At 40.1% G+C, this 15,762-nt stretch overlaps 2 protein-coding genes across 6 annotated transcripts; both read right to left on the bottom strand.

The window, feature by feature from the left end:
• Nucleotides 1-1,466: 1,466 nt before the first annotated feature.
• Nucleotides 1,467-7,847, bottom strand: tmem79a (transmembrane protein 79a). 2 transcript variants are annotated; one of them, XM_046418587.1, is made up of 5 exons: nucleotides 7,648-7,847; nucleotides 5,665-6,490; nucleotides 4,615-4,809; nucleotides 4,252-4,474; nucleotides 1,467-2,440 (listed from the first exon to the last, which is right to left on the bottom strand). In XM_046418587.1, exons 2-5 carry the CDS (start codon nucleotides 6,365-6,367, stop codon nucleotides 2,245-2,247), a joined length of 1,317 nt encoding a protein of 438 aa, XP_046274543.1. In that variant the 5' UTR covers nucleotides 6,368-6,490; nucleotides 7,648-7,847; the 3' UTR covers nucleotides 1,467-2,244. The 2 variants fall into 2 exon arrangements, with proteins under 2 accessions (XP_046274543.1, XP_046274544.1); XM_046418588.1 differs by lacking the exon at nucleotides 7,648-7,847 and adding an exon at nucleotides 7,348-7,587.
• A 976-nt stretch (nucleotides 7,848-8,823) lies between these two features.
• LOC124075152 (serine/arginine repetitive matrix protein 1-like) lies at nucleotides 8,824-14,253 on the bottom strand. Of its 4 annotated transcripts, none has more exons than XR_006845963.1 (3): nucleotides 14,043-14,253; nucleotides 12,592-12,758; nucleotides 8,824-9,369 (listed from the first exon to the last, which is right to left on the bottom strand). XR_006845963.1 is itself a non-coding variant. In XM_046418586.1 (2 exons), the coding sequence occupies exon 2, from the start codon at nucleotides 12,715-12,717 to the stop codon at nucleotides 11,236-11,238; it is 1,482 nt and encodes a 493-aa protein (XP_046274542.1). In that variant the 5' UTR covers nucleotides 12,718-12,758; nucleotides 14,043-14,246; the 3' UTR covers nucleotides 8,824-11,235. The 4 variants fall into 4 exon arrangements, 2 of the variants coding, with proteins under 2 accessions (XP_046274542.1, XP_046274541.1); XR_006845962.1 differs by lacking the exon at nucleotides 14,043-14,253 and adding an exon at nucleotides 12,900-13,474 and having other exon boundaries at nucleotides 10,754-12,758; XM_046418586.1 differs by having other exon boundaries at nucleotides 8,824-12,758; nucleotides 14,043-14,246.
• Nucleotides 14,254-15,762: the final 1,509 nt, after the last annotated feature.

The following is a 15,762-nucleotide window of genomic DNA, read 5'->3' as shown; positions in this document are numbered from 1 at the left end:
CCCCACTCAGGAACATTTGGTTTAAGTAAAATCTCCTGAAATGCTTCTAAATTCACCAGCTCTCAGAGTATTTGTCCTCTTTCTGTTTCTTCATTGTCACAGCTACAAACGCTTGCAGTGAAGCTTCATTTCGCACATTCAGTGATAACCAGGCGGCTAAATTTAGCTGATTTCTCGTGACCTCCTGTGAGGTACACAGCAGCGTCTGATACACTGAGATTAATCAGTTTTTTAAAACACTTTCACTCACTTTAATATTATGATTCTGCACTTGAGTAGAAGTAGCAGTGCTACAATACTACAAAAATACTATATTAATGTGAAAACAAACATCCCTCATTTATCCTAAAGAGTATTTACGATAGTTTTTCAGCTGTCTTACTTAAAAGTGGCAGTACTACTGTGTAAAAATACTCTGCTGTAAGTTAAAGTAAAACTATTTTTTATTCAGTTACTATTAGATAATTATCTTTATCCATAGAATACATTTACCCATGCATTATTGTAAAAGAAGTATTTATTGTAAAAGTAATTTGAAGTATTTTATAAACTTTTTAGTAGTTTAATCTTTCACAATGCACTACTGTTTAATTTGAACACATGTTTTGCATGTAAAATCTTGGATTCTTCTGTCTTCGAGTCCTGATTGTCTGGTGATTCTGACAGTAAAGTAAAACAAATGGACTATTTTTGATAGGAAGTCTTTTGCAGCAAATTTTAGCTGGATTAGTTTTCTGACAGACTGTTTTATTTTAAATAGCTACAACAAGTCTAATCTACCGAGTCACAGATTTACATGTCGATGGTGGCTTTGACAGTAGCACTAAACACATTGCCAGGGTCCCTGTGGGGCCGAGCAGTGGCTGGTAAAGAGTTAACAGTGTGGGGTGTAGCCTTATTTTGTTTCTCCAAAAATAAACCTGTCTAAGAGTGAGGAAACATGAATGGGTTCTCACTCTGTGGAAGTAATGCGCCCACTTTGTCAGAGACGAGTTTAATGACTTGTCTTTTTTTGTTTTGATGCAACACTTTTGTTTGTTTTTCCTCGTCTGCCAACGACCGTTTCTTTCTTCGCCTCAGACAGAAAACCTGCTTACATTTCTTGTTGTTCAAGACTGGCCGCATTTCTCAAGTTATGAATGTGGGCAACGACTAAAGTGTAACCTTGATATTTATTACAGACAAATCAGCCATTCAGTCCCACAGTCATCATTTGAGTTTCGGGTTCGTTAATGAAGCTTTATTGAACTCATTCAAAGTATCAAATATTGATCAGACTTATTTTAGATACACTGAAAAAAAAAAAAAAGACCTCCTTCAAAAGAAAGAAGAAACAATCCACAAATAGCCCAGCAACAAATGCTGCTATTAACAACAGACTCAGTTATAAATACAAAGTTTTAAGATTACCATAAGTACTAGTGAGACGACAAAATAAAAATAGGAATATTTCTTTTTTTTAAAAAAAAAAAAAGACAAAAGACTAATTCATATATAAAAATCTAATATCAATAATTGTCTTTTACAGTCAGCTCACTTCATTCTGTGCTTAAAGCTCACAGCTTTAATTTTCACTTTTTCACCTTGCATCACATCCAAACGCTGGATGACTCAAACTCATTTAACTCTTTAGCCTTCATACTGCAGGTTATCAGCTTGAGATGAACAGAAGGTGCTGACTGTTTAAAGATTTGTAATGGAAGATGAGTAAATTAAGACACGCAAGGACTCGTTTTAGAGTTTCAATTCCCATGCAGATAAAGAGCTTTGTTGGTGTATGAAAACTTTTCCAGCTTCATTAGCTGCTGTATGAAGACTCTTGGATTTATGCTTTTTGGGTTTTTTTAAACAAAGAGGAAGATTCAAGCAACAAATGTACACACAACCAAGTTACTGCTATAAGCAAACATTTCCTACTGCTGCTTCACATTAAAAGTGTTCACCTGGAGAATCATGTGCTGGCTTTTATTGTGATTCAGCCGCATGAAATAAAATTATATTAATATTTGTCACCACGGTTAGCACTGACCAGTACAAAGTCATTTTTGGCTTTTTTTTTTTTTTTTTCTTTTCAAGAGAGAGTGGATCATTTTTCAAGTTAACCATTAGATGTTGTGCTTCCGTTCGTATTTATACAAAATAAAACAACATACCCCAACATAACGAGCTGAACTTGTCTGAGTGTCGCGATGTTGGAAGTTGTTTACCGTCATTTGTATTTTAGCTCCTCGCCGCTGATGCCCTTTAACCCCACCAACGCTGCTTGGGAGGAGGAGGAGCTGTCGTTGGCGGTGCCACATCGAAAACGGCGTCTTGTCCGACCGACGAGCAGACGTAGTACAGGTTGGCGCCCAGCATGACCAGTACGGGCAGGAAGGAGAGGCCGAAGCCAACGCCCCTGATGCTGCTGCCCAGAGAGAGGCAGAGCCAGTAGATCAGCCTGCACGACAGAAAATAACACACAGGATAAGGAGGCTGATAGGGAGGATGTGCTCAGAATTTGATCCCTCGTTTCTGTTTGATCCAGATCCATAATCAGCTTGATTTGGATGAATAATGACAAAAAGATCTGATCGCCACCCACATCGTCTTGTTCACCTGCTCTCGCCTTTCGGCGGGAACATTTGATGCCTAAGCTGCTTCGTTCCTTTCATCTGGTTCTGTGTTAAGTGCTTGATGGCTCAAAGGATCTGGATTAATAACATAATAGGTCCTTTTCAACTTGTTCTAATTTCCCCTCATCATGCATTTGATTCTGTCTAGCAATATTTTTTCAGAGCCTGCAGTAATTATGATCCTGCAATTCTTGTCGACAACAAGAATTTAAACGACGTTGTCACCCTGGCAGCTTCATCTTTTCTTCAGTTTTCTGTTTTTTTGGTTTTTAGTGAAGTCTCAGCAACATCCACAGTTTAACCAGTTCATTTGGAAGTGGGACAGGTGACAAGTGTATCCTAAATTGCTGTTGTGTTACGATTATTCATCAGCTCTGTGAATTGCTGCATGGCAACAGTAGGGACAGCAGATCAAAGTTGTAACAGGAAGTGGCTCTTAAGACACAATGTACTTTACCAGACAGACAGACAGGCTGGTTAATAAATTAAACATTCATTTTGACTCCCACCCACAGTTCAGCGGTTTGATCCCATCGTTAAACTGGAGATTTGTATTAATTCTTCCTGATCACTTGCGTGGTTTCACTGCGTATTGTACAGCTGTGTTCCAGGCATGACGAGTACGTAAAGATCTTTCCAATGAAGTATCCTTCACTATGTGACAGACCTAAAAGCAATTCTGGAGTGTAATCTTTGAGTATAAGATTTGATGCATCAAGTTTAAGAGCTCCACAATGTGCACTTGTCACAGTGTGTACTGAGTAACAAAACAAATATACTGAGTTTACACAGTCAACGATTTTCTGTCAGCAGTCCTCTCTTGCCTTATTTGCAGAAACAACCTGTAACAATTTTTTATTATATTCTTAATAGTTCTAAGTTACTAGAACCTGTTCCTCTTGACTGAAGCAGGTGGCACGCGATTGGTCCTTTTTTTTCTTTTTTTTTTGAAGAGCACCAAATGCCTGTTGTTAATGGTAACACACAAAGCCTGAAGCAAAGAGTGTTGCAACCAGCACTGCGATCCTCACTATCTCTGGGGCGGGCAGTTTGTCCAGCCGCCGTCCTCTCAGAGGCTGACAGACGGCTGCTTCTGTGGACGTCGGACGTCGGACGACACATGGGGACGTCAGTACGTCACCCAGTCACACTGCATGACAACATATGACGACGACGTGACAAAACTCTCCGTCTGACATCAAAGTTGTTTCCGTCTCCAGTGTGTCATTTCTGTCGAGCTAACTTCCATAAACCGGCTTTGGCCTTGTTAGTTTTCAAAAATCATTCTTTCCCCACTACAATATAAAATATTTGTGTTTTCCCTCTTCAGCCATAAAATCTAAAAGAAAGTTGCATTTTGGGATTTTGTTGAATTAATCATAATTGTCATGATTTTTTCGCTAACTCCAGATTTCCTCAATCATTGAAAACCTAAAAAAAAATTTATTCAATTGCTGTTCATGTCTTAATTCAGCTGTGATTTATGTCAGTTTTGTCTGCTTTTTCTCTACTCTTATACATTTAATATTTTAATAATCTCTGATTCAATTTGTTGTTTTCCTATAAGCTGACATGTCTTTTGTGTGTGTGTCACTCTTACGTACAGAAGGTAAAAATCAACACCTAGCGCACATACCTTCCAAAGACAAAAATGATGGTGAGCAGAGGCACCAACTTCACCAGGTCCTGGCTGATGTAGGTTGCCATGACAGCGAGCTGCAGGAAGAAAAAGAGGAAGAGGCCCAGGGATTCGTTGATGTAGTGCCAGTGCACCGCCAGCTCTCTGTGCACCAGCCCAGTCTGATAGAGGGGCTGCAGGGTGGTGTAGCGCAGCCGGGCCACACCCAACACCACCACACCTGCAGAGACACGAGGGTCAGCACCGCCTGGTTTGCTTCTGCGTTGAGTTTTTTTTTTTTATTTTGTCATGGGTTACAGCAGCTGAAGTGTTTGTTTCCACACACAATAAACATCATACATGAACATAATAAATTCTTACCGAGTAGGATGGGGATGATGGCGAAGAAGGAGCAGCGGAGGGTGTACACCACCCTGACAGGGGCGCTCTCCACCAGCGGAGAGTCAAAGGGAAGGAGGGCGTAGCCTCCCCACACGAGGAGAGGGAAGAGGATCCCTGCGGCCACCATCGCCAGAGCCACCTTCAGTTTTTCACTGCACAGATCCTCACACAAGTCTAAAGAACAGAAAACACAAGGATTGTTCACTTCAAAGTGATCTTGGTATCTAAAACCAAGAGTGGAAAATCAGAAACTATAAATGTCTTTACTGGGACAGGACAGTGACAGCCAGACTCAGAGGACGACACTGATGCATGATTCATCTAGAGACATGTAATTATATCAGCCTAAAGAGATCATTAGGCTGCAAAAATAAGCACCGTGTGCACTGACTCACTTGCTGAGTTAAAATGCTCAGCAGTCTGATTTGTGACTAGTTAATCACATGAAAGTTGCATGTTGAACATTTTGCCCACTAAATGACATTAAATTCACAACACAAAAGATTATGTGTCCTCTCTTCTCAACAAGGAGAAAAAAAAACAGGATTTAAAAATCACACAGGCAGTAGTTTGTGACATCTCTATCAATGATAATCAGACTAAAACTGGCCTTAATGATGCTTGGGACCCCCTGGTGGTTCAGGGATTTATAACAACAATCATGAACCGCAGTTTGGGTCCTGATCTTGTGCCAATCCCCATCTCATCATCTCATCTCATCTCATTGTTGTTCATTTCAAAGGGAGGGCATTAAAAGTCTTCACAAGAATAGAAAAAAAACTATAAAAATTACATATGTTCTTGCAGAATAAAAGTGAGTGGGTTTCTTTTCATTTAAACAATGGAAAATGTGCATTTTTATTTTAAATCCATGTCTCTGATTGGCTGCTCCTGCTGAGGGTAAACTCCCACACATCACTGTCAGCAGAAGTAAGTGGTGTGGCAAGTGTGTCATGCTTCCTGATTAATGTACTTCCTGATAAACTCGTGCCCAGATGCAGTGAACTCTGGTTTGTGTCTTATACTCACAGTACTTGTCGTCCGGTTCTGTCCGTTGTGGGTGAACCTGCATTGCCGGGTGGAGCTCCATCTGCGGCTCTGTCTCGTCATCCTTCTCCACGAAGAGCTTGCTCTCCTCAGGGACCTCTTTCCTGGACGGATGCACAATCTTGACTTGTGGAGTGAGGGCTGCTTTCTCTGAGATCGATTTCGACTCTTCTTCTTCTTCTTCCTCCTCGTCTTCATCGTCTGCCAGTGAGCCATCCTCTTTATCATAGTGCTGCACCTCGAGCTCGTCATCCCTCCACCTCTCGCCTTCAGGCATGCTCTCCCTCCATTTGGCTTTGCTCTTTCCGTCACTCTCTGTCTGGCTCTGCTCCTCCGACAGGTCCTGGCTTCCTCCGCTGATCCCTGTGTCCTTCTGTTCGGGCTCCGAAACTCTGTCTTCTGACCTGACTCCATCATCGTTGTCCACCCGAGGAACTCTGTCCTTGTCTCCGGGCCATGGCAGAGTGCTGGGCTCCAGGAGAGCAGAGCTGGTCATTTCTTCTTCTTCTTCTTCTTCTTCCTTCTCCTCCTTTGAGTCCTCTTTTTCTTCTTCATCTGTAATTTCTCTTCCTTCCTCTATACTATTGCTATCTTGTGGCTTTTTTGTGGCTATCTGAGGCTCTGCAGTTGTGCCAACAGGTGAAAGTTCCACCTCTTCTGAGCTCAAACCACCTTGGCCAGACATTCTTGTTTTTTAAATTCAATTTTCTCTCTTTTCAGCCGATACCAGTTTCACTGTCGGGTGTCCGACTGTCAGCAAGGCCTCTTCCAGTTGCTAAGTCATTTTTGTCCACGTTTGTTGATTTCTCTGTGAGAGCAAAAACACATTAGTCTGCCTTCAGCTTCACGCACACAAAGTCAAAGTTCACTGTTTATCATGGGTGTGTTTCCCAATCTGATTCCACCTGCACAGGTGACCATGGCGTACAAGAACAAGTCTGAGTTTGTGTCATAAAATGAGACAAATTCTATTTAAAGACTGTGACAAATAAACTGTTCCCAAAACCCAAAGTGACACGAAACTAAAATGTCAAATTCTTCAATGCTGCACATGAATCTTCTACTGATTAATTGACCAATCATGTCGCTGTGTGGACGTCTGTCTTTGTGTCCGCATTGCAGTAAAGTAAATGCAAAGCAGAGACATACAGCACAACAGAAACCATAAAACAAAGTGACGGTGCACAAACTACATGATCTCCCTTTCAATTAAAAATCTACCAAAATTCACTTGTGCTTGTGAACATTAAAGAGGCATCCTGAGAAGTGTGTTGAACCCAGCTCAACCAAACTTTGTGATGTCTGTAGGGTCAATCATTAACAGAAACCCTGGTACATCTCAGCCATAAGGGGAGTGACACACTATATAAACATGGCTGCATTCCTGCTCTCTGAAAACACATGAACAAACTGAGCTTGTGTGTTGTGACTGTGAGATATCAGTGTTAATCATGTACGGATCTTTAACAGATTTCCTAAGTCTAGATAAGTGATATTTTGAGGTTTAAAATGTAGGTTTTGATATATTTTACCCGCCAAAAGGCAACTCACTGGTATCAGGAGAGATTTGCTCATGTTTGTATATATTATGGTATGTCACTCAGTCTACCTGAGCAGAGAATATTGGCTTTTAAACCGCTCACACAAAACTGTACAAATACTGACCATCTCAAGTGCTACTAAGGAAGCATCTTCTTCGGTTACAACTTGAACTGCCAGCCTACTGTAGGATTTTTCACTTACAGACCTTATGCTCCACAATGTGTTGTGACGAGTTAAAGTTTCCCAAAGCGTTTTGTTTAAATCCTGTATAGACACCGGGGTGCAGCTAATGAGGCCTGACGCAGAGCGGCGGGGAATGTAGTTTCAAGCTAGGGCTAAAACTTGTTTAGCGACTATGTATTTTGCGACCGACGCTTCTATATCGAAACGGAGAAAAACATTGAACCTTAATGTTTGACCTACCTGTTTTTACTCTGGTCACATCGCCGAAACAACCTGTAACTCTGCGTGTAAGTCGCGATCTCACGAGTTGAGATTCTTTCTCACAGGTGAAGTAAGAACCAACCTGTCAGGTGTGACCAGCTGCTCACTCCGTTCTTCAAACACAGAGGAGAAAATAGTGACGAGGTATCACTCTGCCACTATTCCCACGTGTCGAAAACGCAAAGATCTGTCCGCTTTCTGTCCAATTTGACGTCATTCCGTCAGACTATTCGAACGGTCCCATCCTCCATCTTTGCGCGATTTTTAAACCGCCTTGAGCCCGTTTAGGGACCTGAAAATAAAAATAATAATAATAATGATTTGTGATCTTAAATAAGTAATTCATGCAGCAATTTAATAATTTGTATCTTATATATACTTTGTGTTGGTGATTTAAAAATGTATGCTCTTTCAATAGCCTTTGCTCTTAAATCAGTAATTCACATTCTCAAATGACTGCGTGATCTCCACTATACCATTTGTGCTCTTCATTTAATAATTTGTGTTTTAATTTCATTATCAAATTGTTGATTTTTCTGGCACATCTTGGGTTCCATACTATTTTTCTTTGTAGAAAGCCTGTAAAAAAGAAAGAAAGAAAGAAAGAAATTTAACACCTGAATCATTAACTCAAAAACTCAGAAGACAGAAAAAAATGTCATGAATTTTAATTGCAATCAATTAAAATTAATGCCATTTTTATTAAATTTAAAATACTTTCCTTTTTTCCAATACACAGTTAAGCCTTACATGTTTTTTTTACTTTCATCTGGTACTATCAGAAATCTATATTCATGTCCTCAACTTTATCATCTTGTCAATACTTAACCAGTGCACTTCATTAGGCATGGACATCCATCCAGGTCTGTTTAATTTAATATAGAAATTGACTTGCGCTAGTTTTATAGATTCATCTGTAAAAGCACCCAGAGCCTTTGCTTTAGCCTCACTCAGGTACAAAGCACATCATCAAACTAAACTTGTGAGGGAGGAGCTGCCACCCACGAACACTTTATTAAACAGCTAAATGCTGTCTTTGCATAAATCATTAAGTTATGTATGTCTGGGGGTAAATAATGGAATAGAAAATAAACAGGAACAGAAGGGGACATTGAGTTACGCCAGACATCAATACATGCAGACCACACTGCAAAATAAAACAGCAAGATCAATGTTTTATTTCAAGAGCATAATCTCACAAATTATTGACTTCTTTTTATGAAAATACACAAACTCCAAACTCATCCACTTAAAATGATTTGACTTCACAAATCCAGATCGAATTTCAACGTGATTTTTAAAACCATACGCTTCCATTTCCATTCTCATCTCACATTCCTTAACCTGACACACAGACGCACAATTTGGCATTCAGAAACTTCAATTGTTTGACCAAAACATAAAGGTGTTAACATCAATAATAATGATGTACAACTAATGTCGCACAATTTGTACACTAAGTGCTCAAAACCAAGTAAATGAATGTTTGTAAATCAATCCAAATTACTTGAATTTAATCTCATGACAGTCATATTAAAAAAAATGTTTCACAGTTGCACGTACACATTTAAAGGACAGAATGAAATAACTACTTCAACTTGATAACAGCTAAACCTAAAGAAGAAAATGGCACAAGAGGAGGAGGAAATCTTCAGGGCTACTGTGAGCAGCAGGAAGGGGTTTGACGGAGAGCTTTTCGTTCTGTCGAGGAATACATATCGCAAGGGTCAGATCAGTGCAGGACAACTCATTAAACCAAGTAATGGTAACTGATGGTACATTCAAGGCTTTGGCGATTAAGGCAAAACAAACATGAAGACATAATCAATTGTGAAATGGCACTGAGAAAGTTAGGACATCTCTTAGATATATTTTATCTCACAGGGAACCAAAAAACCCTGACATTATAAATCACACAAATTACTAAATCAGAGCCTCACTCAACAGTGTTTTGAGTAGTTTAGTTTAGTCATTTATTCAGTTTCTGCTATATGAATGCAGTACATTTTTTGGCCACTTGGGTAAAGCGGACAATTGGCATATAATTGCTTTTTATCTGGAGGCATGTTTGCGGCCACAAACATTAGCTGTGCAACAGATCACAAAAAAACTCAAAGTTCAAATTGTATCCCAGTTTTGAGTCACGGATCTGATAATCAAAAATCACTTTTCTTTCCATTTCTTCAGTAAAACACTTCAAGCAAGGACTTTCGCCCTTGTCTTTCAATGGAAACAACATTCAACATGTCCAATGTTTAAATAAAATCTAAAAATACATAAAATATTCAAATGTTTTTAAAGTGGATGGACGACCCCACCCATTGGTCGGAGGTGTTATATCCTGATATACAACTACCTTACTGAATTCAGGGAATGTATTTCTGACATTGAAGCAGAAGCGCTGTCTCCATTTTGACAGCCATTTGTGCTCATTATGTGAACTCATACTACAAGCTGAGAGGAGCAGACAAAAGGACGGTTTTAGTCCCATTTCCTGTGTTACTTCAAGTTCAGTATTAGAAGGTACGCCAGTTCAATTTCGGTGAATAATTAACATTGAAATACACTCTGCTCCCAGCAGTCTATTGAGTGGGCAAACCAAACTCAATTCTAAAAGCAGGTGTTTTACAGTTAATCTACTGCTACAGCAACATTACAGGGGCATCCGTACAAATCACAGATCAATTACATTATCTTACATCACTAAGAATATTCAATCTCTTTTAGCTCAGTTTCTGGTCCCAACTCCTGAGAAGAGACAGGATTTTCGCTACCAATTACTCCACTAAGTTATACAACTAGTTGCAACCTGCGTTTGTCTGCCGTGCGACGCTTTTTCACTTTAACAGCATAAAATAGTGTTAAGTGTTAAACAATTTTTAAGTTGTCCCTGGCAAATAAAAGTTTAAATGTTAGTGGGTCTTGGGTAGCAGAGCAGTGTTAATAATATGAAGTTTGTGTGTTCAGATATCAGTTGGCCAAAAACTGTTGATATTCTAAAATAGCACGAAACCCCAGAAACATATTTCATGTCTTCAGAGAGGCTGATGAGAAATGTGCGAAATGAGAAACTGCAAGGACCCACCAAAGCTAGAGGCTTGCCTGGATGGGGCAACATGATGTTAACTCTCTATAGCTTCACTTTGTTTTTCCTTTCTTCTCTTTAACATCATCTCTCCAACATTTGTTTGCACTTTTTCTTTCATCCAAGTGATTCCCCAGCAAATGTTTTACAGTTACACTTTAACTGACAAACACTACATCTGAAAGCTAAATGAAAACTGGACCAATCAGTCTATGTTAATAAACTCTACATGCCAGTTCTAGTAAAAGACCATTAGTACTACTAAGTAGTGGTAGTAGTAAGCAGAAATTAAGTATTTAAAAAAAAAGACAAGCACAATAAAACAACATAAACAAGTTAGTCAGAAAAACAGAAGAGCTGCTGAATATCTATCCTATCCAACTGACAAAATGTTAAGAACAAGTTTTCATTGACAAGACTGTGTTCAATGTTTTGAACAGCAATTACTACAGCAACTTTTTTGGTCGGACCAGGATTGTTCATCAAACTTTTTTACTAACATTAAAGCCCACATCCCAATCAAGTGTTTCTATGTTATCACTTCTGTTCTCAATGGGCACTGTGTCCGTTTTGTGCTCCTGTTCACTCGACTCTCCTTCATGTTCCACACCAGAAACTGATGAATCACTCTTTGAATGGTCTGGGAGAGTGCTGTCAAGCTGTGTTTCGCTCCTGGCTTTATTTTTGTTGAGTGAGCCTTTTGGGCGACCCCTTTTTCGCGGGGTGTCCTCTTCACTTTTTGGAGTACTTGGGGGACGGCCCCTTTTCCTTGGGGATCCGTCATTGGGGTTGCGTGGTGAGGATGAACTGGTCGGCCAACTCTTGCGTAAGTGAGCACCTTTCTTGGATTCTGACTTGCGAGGCCGACCACGGCTTCGACGTGGAGCTGGTAGAGCTCCCTCTGGAGGATCAACACGTGGGTATTTCCTCGGCCTTCCAAGTGGCTTCCATACTTTTGGCCTTTTCAGTTCCTCAGGTGACGGCAGAGGGTATTTCCTCGGCCGTCCCCTTTTGGTTGGTTTTTTTCTTGGTCGACCACGTTTCCCTTTTGTGGGTGGAGCATATGCTCTACGAGACTGGAGTTCTTTATATGCAGGGGGTTTCTTGTTTAAAGAACCTTTAGGTCGACCTCTACCCCTTTTGGCTGGCGGGGAACCACTTGTGGCCAGTTCTTGTTTGGCTCTGCTCTCCTGTTCAATATGTTTTTTAGGTCGTCCCCTCCCTCTCTGAAGTGTCTTTGAGATGCCATTCGATGTATCTTGTGTTGACTCCCCAGTGTTATTCACCTCCATCTTCCTGGGTCGACCTCTCCCCCTTTTCAGTAAGTTTAGGGTTCCATCAGCTTCCGCCTCCCCCTCACTGCTCACCTCTCTCTCCAGCTTGGTTGTATTATTGACAGAGCCTTTTGGTCGACCTCTTTTCCTAGGTATTACTGAACCGCCTTCATTCTCCTCACCACTTGTTAAACTTTCTGACTTGCGCTTTTTGGATCCTTTTGGACGACCCCTTCCCATTTTTGGCGTATCGGAGCCACCATTTGGTAAGTCTTCAGCATCAGCATTCTCATGGGTGCTTTTGCTGAGAGACTTTTTTGGCCTGCCTCTTTTTTTAGGTGAATGGTCTGCCATAGGACGGTCTTCTTCACTGGGCTGTTTCTTTGATGCTTTCAGCCTCACCTGACCCCGAGGAGTTTGTATGGAATTATCTCCTGATTCTTGTTGCTCTGAGTGTTTTGCACCAGACAGTTTTGGACGCCCTCTTCTCCTCTGGGGCTGTGTAGACCCACCGTTGGAAATGCCTGAAACCAGCCCCATCAGGTTAACGTTTGTAACACAAACCTTCAGCTTCTTTGACCCTTGTGGCCTCCCCCTTGCTCTTTTAGTTGGACTGTTGTTGGACATGTCTACACTGGGCTCGCTGTTTGCAGCATCTCCTTGTTCTGCCATCCTTATTTCTTCATCCATATTATTGTTGTCAGCTTGTACTCCCTCTGTTAGATTTGCACCTGTAAATTAAACATTGAAAACCACAATTAATGTTTAATTAATAATCAGGTAATATGTATATTAAGTTATTGGATATTATACAAATCGGTGTAAGGGTAATCAAACAGGACCAAATGTCTATTATCTCTCATATTACTCACTACATAGCTCCAAGGTGCCTCTGAAAGCAACATCAGCACACAAACTGAGCTTTGGGGATTTCCATGTCCAAGCAGTTTGCAACATGTTCTTTAGAACGACGAATCACTAAAACTTCAATATCTGGCTGTCATGGATGAAGCTGTATTTGGCAGATGTCAGGAAGATGCTAACATCAGTGGCTGACCTGAATAATATTCTTTTTTTTAATCTAATGTGCCTAATCGCTGAGACATATCTTATGTACTCATAATTTAATTATGGATAGTAATATGAACATATCCATTCATATTCCCTCTGATTGATGACATCTGATTTACTACAATGCAGTGGTTGCCATTAAATATATTTAAATAACAGCGTATGGCCTATTCTCTCATATTGGCATAGTGTTTATTTATAAGTAAAAGCAATATGAATTATAGATAGCAATAATATGCAGAATCTGTGTATTGCAGCTTATTTGTGGATTGGATCACATCAAAGGCTTTGCTGGTCCACTCAACAGCTTGAAAACGTTCTCTATTTCAGAAAAATAAAACTACTATTACTGTTATCACATTATTACTATTATAACAACGTTTTGGCCAAAAAAATATTAATATATGTATTTTTTTGGAAACAAAAAAGGAACAAATATACTCCTCATAAACAACGTAGTGTGCAGAATAAGACTACATACACGTGCATTTTTATTTATTTTTTTTAAAAAAGGGTAGCAATTAAATAATCGTTTACTTTGTAATTAATATGGATGGATGGGTTTTGCATGGGTAGGTCTATTTTCTGGACTACAGGCATGCAACGGCGGGAAAGTGTAGAATAGTCAAGTCCTTAAGAGGCTAGCATAAACATGCACTATTAATATTGCTGCACGCAAATAATAATTTTGTAATCTTACACTGCATATTTACACGCTGAAACATGTGCAGTTTATTTTAAAACAAGCAAAGAAACCCCATGCATCATCAACTCTGACTGAGGGACAATAAACTTGTTAAGATACAGGCCCTTAAACAATCGATATGACTACGGACCAGATTGTTTTCCAGGTGATAGTCAGCGTCAGATTCGATGGCGATGGAAAGAGGAGCTAGCGACGTGAGGCTGATAAAACACTGCAATCAACATAGTGCGTATCTCACCTTAAAGAAATCCTATGTGAGATTTTTTGCTTAATTTTCCATTAACTGTCATTTCCTCAGACAGCCCGTAGAGTTAAAATGCGTGTAATTGTTGTTGTGATGGCTGTTTAAATTTGCGATCGCTTCCGGCTGTCCGTGACGTGAAGAAGGCTCTGAAGGAAACTGCAGCGCGGAGTTTCAGTTCCGTCTCAGCCTCCTCGCTGCTGAGTTCTCACGTAAACTGTGTAGCCCACATACAATATTTATACCCACATTTCCTATGGTGCTTCTTTAATCCTCTCACATTGCTAACTGCAGACCCAAGATGCTTTATACATCCCCCACTTCCATTCCCTAGAGGGCAATTTCTGTATTTAATTTTATTTCATTACATATTCCATGTCTCTTCAAGTTGACAAATGACTGTTTTGGTTCAATAAAGAGATGAAAGATGAAAGTGACATATCTTGTCATTGGAGGGAACTCACTCCAACGAAATTCGTGCTCTGCATTTAACCCACCCAAGTGACGTGCACACACACACAGCAAACCCGGGGCAGTGGGCGACCGCGTGCAGCGCCCGGGGAGCAGTGGGGGTTAGGTACCTTGCTCAAGGGTACCTCAGCCATGGACACCAGTATGGGGAATCGAACCAGCGATCCACCGGTTACGGGTCCGATACCCTAACCGCTGATCCACGACTGCCCTCAATATACTTTATAGCTATTATTAATGTTGGTGTGTGCATTAATTAGTGCCTTTGTATCTTTTGCATGCTCCATTTTATGTATTATGCATGTACTATACTAAATATTTAAACTTAATTATCCATACTGCTTTTCTCCTCTATTCTCAATGAGTTAAATCAAATTTCTTCAGTATTTGCTCTGTTAAACTGCTCTGAAACTACTGATAACTGATGTCACACCACAAGACTAGTTAGCCCTGTTTCAGATACTGTTGCATCTTGTGGGGTTTGGGTTGGTTGGTTTGTTTTAAATGTCCACTTCATGAGCATCTCACAGTTACATTTTATCTTAAGTGTTACCAAACTTAGCCAAGATGTAAGGTACAACTTTGTGTTCTCAAGTCCTCCTTGTGAATCACGGCATATTAAAGCCATTTGTAAACAGCAGATGTGCAGTGTTATCACCACGCAACTGAGTATGGACATATAATGAGAAATGCAAAACCTACTTCAGTGACATCTTGGCTCTTTGTGAGCACTGGTTGCTTTCACTGTGAAATTATCGTCAAATTGTGCATGAGCTGTCTGACCTGTCCAGCACGAAAAAGAGAAGCAATTTAATGTGTTGGAGGTGATGCAACAAGTAAATGCTGGCTTATTTAAACTCTTGTGACAAATTTATTTAGAAGTAAACTACTCACAGCTGTCTGACAAATCACAATATTTGCTTCTATGTTTTATTGCTCATCATATCATTTAAGATCTGTCCATCATTTCTGAGTCCTTCTAGTTGCAAGATTATAAAAAGCTTGAACCGTGTTCCTGAAAAGAGAATCTTCTTTGTGGCAGATTGTATTTGAACAACGTGGGACATGAGACAAAGTGCTTTGCACCAGTTATGCAGCACTGCATCTAGTTCCAAGAGGCATTTTATTTATTTAAGACAGCACACATATTTTCAGATTTTCTTTATTTAAATGATGGATCTTTCACTTTGTATTGTACAGGGAGGCTGCACCTATGAATGCATGTGTGTGTAATACTTCCTTAATG

The sequence above is a fragment of the Scatophagus argus genome, chromosome 17 (assembly GCF_020382885.2).
Source record: "Scatophagus argus isolate fScaArg1 chromosome 17, fScaArg1.pri, whole genome shotgun sequence".
Taxonomy (NCBI): Eukaryota; Metazoa; Chordata; class Actinopteri; family Scatophagidae; genus Scatophagus; species Scatophagus argus.
This window is presented reverse-complemented; position numbering and strand designations above follow the sequence as displayed.